The sequence below is a fragment of the Rhagoletis zephyria genome, unplaced genomic scaffold (assembly GCF_001687245.7).
Source record: "Rhagoletis zephyria isolate East Lansing unplaced genomic scaffold, Rhagoletis_zephyria_1.1 Rzeph_scaffold_02279, whole genome shotgun sequence".
Taxonomy (NCBI): Eukaryota; Metazoa; Arthropoda; class Insecta; order Diptera; family Tephritidae; genus Rhagoletis; species Rhagoletis zephyria.
The window spans coordinates 49,476-61,678 of NW_016159363.1; the positions used below are offsets into that span (position 1 = coordinate 49,476).

Below are 12,203 nucleotides of genomic sequence, written 5' to 3' on the forward strand. Positions count from 1 at the left end.
ATATTTAAAACAAAAAATTCAACAAGCTCCCATAAATATTTCGATCTTTTTAACTAGATTTCTTAGAAAGATTTTGAGTACGCAGTTTAATAGCGTATTCACTTTAAGTACAATAAAATGCAAGTCTGAAGTTGCTGGGACTTGCTGTTGTTTTTGGGATTTTTTTTTTTTGTTAACGATGTCAGTCATTTTCTTCCGTGCGAAGTATGTACATATGTTTTGACGATATTTTTTATATGGTGAAAATAACAACAGCTTCAACAAAAAAAATATTCAAACACCAACGGTAAGTCGCAGCTACTTTGAACTTGCACTTTATTATACGAAAATTGAATTGGCTACACAAATACAAATTGGCATTCCTAGAGCCTCTCTAGGAAATCTCATTAAAAAGCTCGAAATTTTTAAATACAGGTGAAGCTAATAAAAGCGTGTAAAAAAATACATTACAATTCCAGTGGCAGACTTTAGCAGCTGAATTTTGTTTTCTCCAGTAGCTAATACTTTTCTAAGTAACATTTTAAAGGCAGCATCCTTACTACTGTTTAACAACTCAAATTTTGTTAAAAAAAAAACTCTTATGTATATATTTCAATTTCACAAAATTTTTTACGTACATTCCATTTAGTTTTTTTTGGATTTCCTTTACTCAAAATACTTTAACTTTTCCTTATGAATCTATGAAAATAAAGACGAAACAAGCATTTACTGTGAAAGGTGTTCGCATCCTAGCGGATCTCTTTAGCCAATTCAATGATGGAAAAGCCCTATCTGGAAACTTTTTTTCGAATTTCGGCCACACTTTCGGATTTCAGCCACACTGTGCGCTGTGATATAATGGTTAGCAGTGCGCGCTACCATTCCGCAGGGTCTATGTTTATAGTTAATATTTCTTTACTTTAACTGATATGAATATCGGCTGTCGGTTAAACATCCTAAGTGTAGGCATGAAAGTATATGGAAATAAGCACTTACATACATACATATGTACATTCACTTGCACTTTTTGCACGATTTACTTTACATAAAAGGCGCATCGTCAGCCAAACCTCAGTTCAGTCTTGGATTATAACTTCTGGAGAGTAGTTACGAGTAAAAATGTTTAAACTCGGTTTTTTATATTTAGTGATATTCACAGGGCTTACATTGGCATCGTCATGTCAACTGAACGTTGAAAGCCCATTGCCTGTGCTTTCAAAGAAATTCGGTTCCAAAAGAATTGTGTTCAATGACATGTACATATGTATGTATATATGTAGATGAATAAAGGGATATAAATATGTACATACATACATAAATATACATATCAGATGCATTTAATAAACATAGGATACATAGTAGGCAGTTTCGGTTTTCGAGTTATTCGAAAGATGTCCATTTTCAAAAAACCGGTTCCACAATTTCCATTTGAGAAAACAACGGATAAACCGGTTTTATTTTACATATTTTCTCTATAAAAACACTTACTGTTAGTCAGAAATCATTACTAAAAATAGATATACTACACACATACATACTTATGTAGCTTTAATTTAGAAATCAATAAGGTAAAATAAGTTCGAAATAGTAGTAATTTTCTGGAAAATTTTCCAGAATGAATTTCTTTTTTTTTGTAATTAAAATTCTTAGATTCTGGTGTATATTTAAATAAACAATGTGAAACTCTGATTTATATGATTTTAAAAATCCGGTTTACTCTATATTCAAAAAGCCGAGATTTCAAAAAATCTGCCTAAAAATAAGCGACGTAACAATAAATAAAACGAATTGTAATTTTTTTTAAGTCGCTGTAAATTTAAAGTTCACAATAGTGTTCTAATTGAATTTTTCGGCTACAATAATTAAAGCATAAGTTGTAAAAAACATTGAATATCCTACGTATTTAATTTATATTTTTCATTTAAATATAATTATATAATTTTAGTACTTTAATGTGCTTAGTTTTAATACTTTAACAAACAAATTTTTTCCAACCATGCTAAGTAAAATAATAATTACTACAAGTTTTTTCCACCTTCAACAAATGTTTTTCTTATGTAATTACACCTAAAAGTCCCGAGTGTGGATGCTTCATCAAAAGTCCCGCTTTTGATACATTAAATCGTGGTTTCATATGATGAAAATTACTTAAATGAACATAAAGGAGTTCAGCAATGCTTTCAATTTGTAGCATGTATAGAGGCTATTCAATCGCTGTGAGTGAACAAGTTTTGTGTATTGATTTATGTACATACACATATGCACTTGTTAGTATTGTTTATTTTTTAGTTTTGTTAAATACAAAGTGTTATGAAAAAAATTTTTTGACTCAAAAAAATTTTATGATTTTAACTAATATGGTTAAACGCTTTTTTTCAAGAGTTTGATGCTTTTTGAAAACCAAATTTTGGCAACACTGACAGAAAGCCTGAAAAGCGCCAAACGCCTGAAAAGCTTTTTCTTTAGTTGTACCTTAACACTAAGCGCCAATCTAATCTTATTATTATTAACTTTTTTATTTTTATTTTAGCATACCTTCCTACTATTCGAGATATGAGGCACGTCTAAATATCCCAAGGTAAATGAAATTAGTCTATATTAAGTAATAAGATTTTTATATTTTATAATCTCTTATGCGGTGCTATCACTGAATCCTTCTTAGTCCGATTTTCGACAAATCTACAATCCAAATTGCTACGAACGTGTGTAGAAATAGTACGGATTTCTAAAAAAAGCGCTTTATTCAAAGACACCAAATCTAAATTTTTTGGGCTATAAAATTACATACCCTAAAAGGTTCTTAAGATTCAGATTCAAAAGTTCGAAATTTTGATGAAAACTTGTTGCATTTTTCTAAAGTTTGTATTCAGTTTGAAAATTTAATTTATATGGATTTGGTTGAAGTGCAAACAACATAAAGCAATTACAAAAAAAAATTTAACTTTTAAAACAAAACATTGTGGATTAAAAAAAAATCAACATGTAGACACTAGAATGAGAGCATCTAAACTATTTTTTTTTTTTTTTAATTTTGCGGTTAGCAGTGCGCGCTACCACTCCGCAGGGCCTGGTTTCAATTCCGGTTCAACGCAACATCAAAAAATAAAAACCAAAAAAAAATTTTTTATTCTAATAACGGTCGCCCCCGGCAAGCCATGGCAAACCTACGAGTGTCGCGTAGTCGGCGTAAAACTGTCCTCTCCCCTGCTTGACAACATCAAGACGCACGCCACAAATCGGAGAAGAATGTAGGCCGAACACTAAGCGCCAACCTATTATTATTATAAATAAAACGCTTAAAACAGAACTGGGTGTCGGAATCTTTATTATTACCCGAAAGAACATATTGACGGGTTTGTTCTGTCTGTGGGCAGCTTTTCCACGAAATTATTATTGAACAGTTAATGTCAGAGATTGCTCCTTTTGGTAACAGTAAAGATACCGACATAAAAGAAAAAAGGTTTAAATGGACTGAATATAGTGAATAAAAATTTAGAAACTAATTTTTGATCGAAGTCATAATTCAGTTGACATGGAAATTCCCATATATGTATGTATATGGGTGTTTCCATAAAAATGCCATGCGAAAATGCAAGGAAATGACTACAAACAGCTTTATAACTCTAAATTTCGTATTCAGATGGCGAAAGAAGGTTTTTAAAACGCTAAACGGTGGAGAGGAGAATCGAAAAAATTAAAATATATATGTATTACAGGTAAAGATATTGTATGGGGGAAATATCGGTCACGTCCGATATCACATTTTAAGTCAAAATTAAACCAACAACGAATCGCTTTTGCTTAAAAATGAATTTTTTGTAATGGTCCGTAATTTTACTCAAGTCCTTTTCATCGATTTTCTCGGCACCAGTGTTCAAAGTGCACTTAATTTTTTTGTCAACCAGAGGATGGTATAAAGGCTACACAGCGGCAATTTTTTTTTTTTATAAGTGTTTTCCCTTTTCGTATAATTTATTTAACTCTAAAGTCGTACGAATGTTACATCAGACATCACGGAAACATTCATATGTGTTTTCCTCAGTAAAAATTTATTTTTTCTCGGAGTTCCCTGCGGAAACGTTTTGCACCAAATTTTACAAAAACATTGCTTTTGTTGGTTTTTCATCATTTGGCTTGCTAGCTTCATACGCGCGCCGCTCAATTTCGGTTGGTCTCATACAAGTTTTATGTGCATGGGAAATTTTTGCCAGTGAATTGGCGGCTTGCGTGTGAATATTAGGATATACGGGTGACAAAAGGCCATTATTTGCATTAACTCATGCATTTCCACTTTCAAATACGCATAAGCCACCGAAAAAATGCACGATATTTTTGGGAATTAACTCGGATCAGGGGAATTTTCGATGACAACAGTGGTGCAAACAAGAAGTTTTTCGTTTTTGTACAAGTAAGCAAACAAAGCAAGCGAATTTGCCGTCCGCAGTAGCCGAGTGGTGAGAGTTGCGAGCTACAAACATTTTTCTCTTTTTATTTATTATTTATTTTATTTGATTTCGCTTTATTTTATATTCATTTACTTTATTTTATATCACATTTTTTACTTTACTATTAGTTTATTTAAATTTTAGAGTTAAATTTTATTAAAAAGTCAACAACAACAACTAACTCAAAACAACGTTAAAAATATAGAACTTATAAAAAAAATTATAAACAAGTAATTTTTAGCAAAAAAAACTACTTAAAAAATATATATATATATATCTATATATTTCATGATTCAATGAACGGATCTAAACCACATTAGGAGGGGACCTCCTTGAGACACTACCTTTCCGTTGCAAAAAGAATTATAAATCGGTTGACGTGGTACAAAGTTATGCGGTAACATATATACATAAAAAAAAAATTAAATAAAAATAAAAAATATTCCGACGAACTGATAACCTCCTCCTTTTTTGGAAGTCGGTTAAAAAGTAAATGCGATAGGAATTGCATTTGTTCTATAACAGTAAATAACGTTGTTTTTCTCTTAATCAAATTTAAGGAATTTTGTTTGGCATCTTTTTTCATTCAGCCTATTTCGTTGATTTTATTAGCTTATTTTAAGCACCTAAATCTTGAATTTTAGCGCTTATTTTTATTTTCTCCAATAATGACAGTGATGACGTGGAATTGAATCGAAAGCTTTAGAAGCAAACTCGGCAGAGATCACTTGTATTCGCTTAACCAAATTGGAATCAAGGGCAAATTTGACGGCAGTTCCAAGAATATTACTATTTCCTGCATACCCCTATCGAGCCCTGAAATTTACGAAAGTAAAACAAAATTGATAAACTGTGGAAACTATGAGAGCTATGCGATTGGTGTACCCCTCCAGGCTGTTGGAATAGGAAATCAAATCGAAGCCGGCGTTTGCTATGACCTCAATAAGTCTTCACTAAAGTTTGTCACGTTTGTAGCACATCTAACTAGTGACGCCGAAGTCGTTGATGAGGTGAATATTTCGTGTACCGTAATATATCGTTGACATAAATACATAAAATGCGATGAGCTGATCCAATATCCTTTTTATTATATTATATTCAACAGCGCAAAGCCACAAATGAACTAACCGTAACACTGGATGAAAAGGTTGCCAGCTTGGAAAACTATTATAAATTCATGAGGTATGTATGTATCTATGCATGTGTGTAGGTGAGTATGAAAGTTAAGGTTTTAAAATCTTTTTTCTGTGGAGAAAACTCTTCAACATACACATCAAAACTAAGAGTGTGTAGCAGACTTGCTTACGAACTTCAACCACGACCTTTTTCATTTTCGGAATAGAAGAATAACCGTGATAAAGTTTAGGTTAAGATCTAACTAACCAAAATAGTTAAATTCAGTAATATATTATAAGGGAAAATGATTTCTTGGGATATGCTCGATTTTTAATCATTTATCAGTTAATCATTCGAAGTACATACAACAAGGCTGCTCAGGATCTTGTGCGTATGATCAAGCATTTGCATATTTCGGTTGGCCATCAGCAACCCAACTGAGTATCGCGTTGATATCCATAATAGACCGATGATTTTATTCCTAAGAAGCCAAAAAATATGTAGAGCTTCTGTATGTAATATCCATAACTTTAGTTGTAACTTTATACCAAGGCACATTAAACAGGTAGTATCAGTAGAGCAAAAACAACATTTGCGTGTATTTTGTTGTTGCTTCTGGTATCGAAAGTGTCAACAACTGTTCTGAATTTTTTCTTCTAAATCAAAGCGTGCTATGCGAAATACAAAAAATTATAAAAAATAACAAATTGAAATTGGAAAAAATAAAAATTGATGCAACTTTCTTTCCTAGTAAATTTGTTTGCTTCTCGAAACATTGATCCATCCTTTGCAAGGCCCAGTAATCAGCGGTCGTGCTGCCGAGTTGGGCGAACGTTCCAAAAGCTGCTATTCAATGGCTTGTTTTGTATGGAAAAAGGTTTCACAAGCAAATGGATTTTAACAACTTATAATTTTCGTGAGAAAAAATTAAAAATATTTGACATTTTCGAGACCAAATAATTTGAAAATAAATCAAATCAGCTGCTCTACTGATACTACCTGTTCAATGTACCTTGCTTTATACAAATAATTTACGTGACAAAATATATGTATATATAAAATTTTTAAATTATTTTTTTCTAGTCAGGAAGCTTTTGATGCAGCCAGAGATGCTCCGGATAGATGCCAAAATCCACTCATCAATGCCTTCAAATTTGATTTTGCCAGCTTATTACAAAACGGTCCATCGAATACCGACCTAAATGACTACGCCTACTTATTTAACATTATGTGGTGGCGTCAACTACGGCAACAAAACTGGCGTTACTTCCTTGATGCTCTGCGAGAGCGTACACGATCCGATAAGTATCTCGTTTATATGGGCACCTATGGCAATGCCAGCCTCCCATCGGTGCATCGCAATTACGGTTCATTCAAACTCGATATTGTGTCTGTTAGCACAGAAAATTTGACTGTCAATGCGCCAGCGTATATTTGGGCCTACTTGAAGCCCTTAACACACGCCGATGAGGAAGAGGACTTCGTTGTTATTGCACATAATTCACCATATGTAAGTACAACGTACTGTAGGTTTAGGTTAGGTTAAGGTGGGAGCCCCGAATAGACATTGATTAAATTTTCCATTGTGTTACAACATTGTAGAATTTCGCAGGCAGCTGTTTTTCGCTACAGAGAGTTCCTCAGAAGTGTTGATTAAATAGCTGAGCTGAGGGCAACTGAAAGGGAAGTGCTGAGATGATTCTTTTTTGGCCTCAAGAAGCTGACGCTTAGCGGCCACCAACCAGCCAGAAAGACCTTGCAGCTCTGAAGGTCGGGGGTTTTCCCTGCGCTCTCTGAGCCGTCTGTGAGGAATAGTCTACAAGCTGCCAAAGTAATTCCTAGCCAGTTATCAGTCCCGTAATTTTCCGATATGCCAATTTGTCCATCGATCCAAATCAAATTGATTTTTTAATGCTCCGAGGCGATCGGGACAGAGGTCAGGAATTCCCCGACCAATTTTAATTGTACCATGCGCCTCTTTTATAGCGGCCACCCCTGCCTGAAAGATGCTGCGAAAACCGACAATCGAACATGAGAGAGAATACACCTTCTCCAACTCTGCCATCCAGCTTCGATCCCTACGCGAAGATATTTATTGTACCTCTACTCGGCACCCGCTGTAGCCGACTGGTTAGAGGTGCATACTGCCACTCCGTAGGGCCAAGGTTGCCATTTAATACCTAGTGGAAATCCAGCATTAGAAAAAGGTTTTTTTTTCTAAGCAGCGATAGCCCCTCTGCCTTATAAAGCTTCTCCATCCATTTGCCGTTCGAAGGCGGTGTAGGTCTGTTGGTCCCTCCAGCTTTAGCTTCCTAAGAAGAATATACTTTTGTTGTGAAACAATGACCCCTTATAACATACTTGGTTTGATGATGGTTTCATATAAATAGGTAATATATCTTTTGGATAATATATCGCTTTTGGAGAGAGGCCCCTTCTCTTTCCATTGCATTTTTACAGCAGTAAGAGCCACTGGTGCCTTTTTTTACTCGCTCATCAATATTTGGCTTTTAAGACAATATTCCGTCAAGGATCACGTCCAATAACTTTACCCTGTCATAGAGCATAAGCGAAACGCCCGCTATCGAGGGAAACTGGGTATAAATAGTGCAAGCTCCGTCATTCCAGGATTAATAGCCAGAACGCAGCTGGCAGACCAATGCGTGACCTAGTTTAGGCAATACCCCTACATAATTTCCTTTCCACATCCTCCACGACGATATACAGAAAGGGTGAACGAACATCTTCTTGCAGTGTACCGTGTTTACGCTGGATAAAGACGTTGTCTCACTAAAACTCGCTATAGTTAACATCTAATGAAAATTAAAAAAAAAAAACATTAAAACTTCTACTTTTTTGTTCTAACTTTGCAGGTAATGAATCCAGGACATACCGAATTCTGCAGCGTTGATATGTGCGACAAAGTTGAGTGGTTGAAAACTAGCACTTTTGGTAATCTTCGACGCTTGCCAACACTAGGTTATACCTTCTGTTGCCGTCCGGAGGAGGTGGCAGAGATCATTGAATACTTTCCAATGGCAGCCGAGAAGAACGAAAGTACTCAGACTACAGAACTTCATTTAACAACAGAAAAAGAAATTTGAGATTCGTACTCACAAAACTTATTATTTCTTAAAATAGTATAAGTATCCTTCTTTTTGAAAGTCATATACAAACTTAAAATTGGTTAAAATATAACCGAGCTAAAAGTTATTTAGTGCCGGAAGTCATGCGAAAATGGTTTTTTAAGAATAAGTTGAGAATTTCAAGGTTTTAGAAAAATTTTAAGCGCAGTTTCGTGAACTAATTGACCAGCCCTAGGACCTGTACTAGGTCAATTAAACAGTTCATGATCAGTGTAACATCATGTAATAGAATCACTCAAAATATTTTTGCATTAATCGTTTAAAACAAGTTCAGAATCTACAAACTCAAGATATCCAAATTCATCTTTGGATAACTCATAAAATAGCTATTAAAATTCATTTCAAGTGAATGAAGTTCCGCTGATAGAATTCATATGAACGGCTTTATTACCTTCCTTTTATTAGTTCGGGATGTAACTATGTAATATTGATGCGCCTAAAAGATGCAGCGATTTCTATTCCCAAGTTATATACTTGATGACAGTACGAATGGCNCAAACTCAAGATATCCAAATTCATTTTTGGATAACTCATAAAATAGCTATTAAAATTCATTTCAAGTGAATGAAGTTCCGCTGATAGAATTCATATGAACGGCTTTATTACCTTCCTTTTATTAGTTCGGGATGTAACTATGTAATATTGATGCGCCTAAAAGATGCAGCGATTTCTATTCCCAAGTTATATACTTGATGACAGTACGAATGGCAATTATAATAGGGAGGTTTTAGTTTTTGAAACTATAATTTTTTTTACCACAGAGTATGGCAGCTTTTTCTTATTTATCAATAACCAAATTTTATTGCTTGGTATGGAATGACAAAAGTCCCATTTTTCGTCAGAAAATCCCATTCCCCCTTTGGTCATAAAATCCCATTCCCCCTTTTTGGTCATAAAATCCCGAAAAAAGGGCGAAATCCCGCAAACTGGCAACACTGCCTTTTACTCAGCACGCGCCTATACAAAATGTTTAGAAAGCTTAAAAGAGATTCGCGCGCGGGCAAGGCAGCGCCCATTACCGAAATATACATATCATCGTTTAAAGTACAAAACTGTGTAACTTACATTTGCTGCCAAAAATTTGAATTTCTCACACAGGCTCTTGACTCAGTCTTTAGACTATGTTCAAACAGGCCAATTAGCTGAGGCAGTTAAACTTTAAATTGCGGCATTGAGTTTGGTGTTCACACAAACGTCAGCTTTTTTATAGCCAAAATTTGTTTAATGTGAGTGCAGAAGTTGACATGGTATCTATGGGAACTGTTATCCTCCTATTTTCTTTATATAGAAATACACAGGGAACGGATTTTTAGGACCTAAAAACCTATAAAAAAGGCAAAATAAAATAACTAAATAGGCTGGAAAAGGCAAAATAAAATAGTGAAAAAGGCAGGAAAAGGCACTAAAAAAAGACAGAAAATACGAAGAACAATCAAAAAGTACATTTATTTTTAGAAATGTTTATATTACAAGTAAAAAGAGAAAAACTATGAACTAGTTTCATTATATGAAAAATTTGTACTTGGAATCTTTGACTATTTTATCCTTTCGAGTTTCTAACTCATAAAACTTTAATCTGTATAGTTCTAGTAACACTGAACCACAAGATGCATTTTGAAGTTTTCTAGCAGCATTTTCATTCGATTTTCGCTCGACGTAAGTTGATACAAGCGCCGCCCAATTTAAACATGGAACGTTTGAAACGTTCATATTATCAGGAATAAGGGCGTTTTCCTCGCCCTTTACAATTTTATCCACACCCCTTATTGTCTCCAAGCCTTCGTTAGCTGAGAAAACGGCTTTGAATTTTTCCAACACCAATTTGGCAAGAGGTCTCTGCGCTTCTATAAGCCGCATGGGCAATGTGTATATTTTTTAATCTTAAAAAAAAATGTAAATGCTATAATCATTTTTTTAAAGGTAGAAAAGGCAAAAAAACGCAAATATCTTAAAAAAGGCGAAAAAAAAGGCAAATATCTTAAAAAAGGCAAAAAAAAGGCAAATATCTTAAAAAAGGCAAAAAAAGGCAACATCAAATGCGTATATATGGAATCAGGGAAAGCTAAATCGTGGACATTCTTAATCGAATATGCTCTATCTCGTTAGCAGAAAAAAAGGCAATTTCCATAAAATCCGTTCCCTGGAAATACACATTTACTTTTTAGGTACATCAATCTACTTTTAGGTAAAGTTTTCCGTAAATTAGGTACAATTTCATAATTAAATTTTCCATCCTTGATGGAATATCGGTTATTGCTCTTTGTTCAATAAACATACCTGACACAAACTAGTTGCCAATTAGTTATTAATTAGCAATTAATAATTTGAATTTTTGTATGATAAATTGGGTAACGATTAAAGCTTAAATTGGTGAAAAGGTTCTTAATTGCCAGTTAGGTGCCTGTGTGAACAAAGTCTTATCCATTCGGCCGGAAATATACTAGCCAGAAATGCGATTGCTTTATAAAAAAGAACCTATTTGAAATATGAGTGTTTTTACTCTCTACAAAATAATTTATGCAACCTCACATACGCGGTTTTGCATTATATCGATACGCGGTTTTGCATTTTGTTGATACGCAGTTTTGTACCTTAAGCGACGATATGTATGTACATACATAAATATGTATGCACATTTGTCAAACGTTAGTCAAAAATTCGTTCATCAATAAATTAAATTAAAAAAGTATGTATGTACCTGTATGTAATTAAATGTATGGTAATAAGTATGTTTGAGTGACACTCACCTTTAAACACAAAACAGTTGAATGCGTAATACACTTTTTCGTTTTAAAACTGCAGTAGGCACATACATACAGACACCTGCTTATGCGCATCATGATGCCAGCGCAAAAGGCGAATTAAGCGCAACACATCACTAATGCTTTTTGCAAACAAGCGAAATATAGGAGCTTTTGCAGCATTTGCCGCTAAATGGCGCGCGCTGCTGCTGCGTCGCAAGCCTCACAACAACAAAGCACATAGTGATTGCGGCCATTTTTTCATGCCATGCACTTGGCAGAGATTTGCCAAATATTTTCAAACACTCTTGTATCACTCATTTTCTTATTTTACACTTTCAATTTTACTCTACACACATGCATTAGCATACAAGCTATTGAAATAACATTAATTTTAATAAATTTCACTAATTTTTACCACTTTTTCACTGATTTAAACCGGTCGCGCACCGAGTAAAAATTTTTCGTAACGACGCAAGAGCTCTCAAATTATGACTGAGGTAGTTCCGGCTCCTTCGCTCTGCCGGGAAAAACTTACGTTGGTATGTGTCATTGGAAATGTATGCATAGGTACGAGTGCATGTACAAATTTACACCTGTGCATGTGCTTTTGTGTGGGAGGAAGAATGCGTAAATTGCATGTTATGAATTATGATAGAAGGACGCTCATTTGACTTCGCGTTGGTATGTGCATACATACATACATACATATATGGAAATATTCATACATATGTATTTGGCGAATGACTAACTCCGAGCTTGCATTTTTTTTAGTA

General features: G+C 34.3%; 1 protein-coding gene across 1 annotated transcript; it reads left to right on the plus strand.

The window, feature by feature from the left end:
* Window positions 1–3,383: 3,383 nt before the first annotated feature.
* Window positions 3,384–8,973, plus strand: LOC108366464 (uncharacterized). Its single transcript, XM_017620883.1, has 5 exons — window positions 3,384–3,439; window positions 5,125–5,434; window positions 5,530–5,606; window positions 6,624–7,050; window positions 8,414–8,973. Exons 1-5 carry the CDS (start codon window positions 3,384–3,386, stop codon window positions 8,642–8,644), a joined length of 1,101 nt encoding a protein of 366 aa, XP_017476372.1. The 3' UTR covers window positions 8,645–8,973.
* The last annotated feature ends 3,230 nt before the right edge of the window (window positions 8,974–12,203 follow it).

Excerpts from the sequence above, each read along its gene's own strand:
- LOC108366464 (XM_017620883.1), top strand. The coding sequence starts at position 3,384 with ATGTCAGAGATTGCTCCTTTTGGTAACAGTAAAGATACCGACATAAAA. Across the intron at positions 5,435-5,529 it reads ACGCCGAAGTCGTTGATGAG|CGCAAAGCCACAAATGAACT; the intron begins GTGAATATTTCG and ends TATATTCAACAG. Across the intron at positions 5,607-6,623 it reads AACTATTATAAATTCATGAG|TCAGGAAGCTTTTGATGCAG; the intron begins GTATGTATGTAT and ends ATTTTTTTCTAG.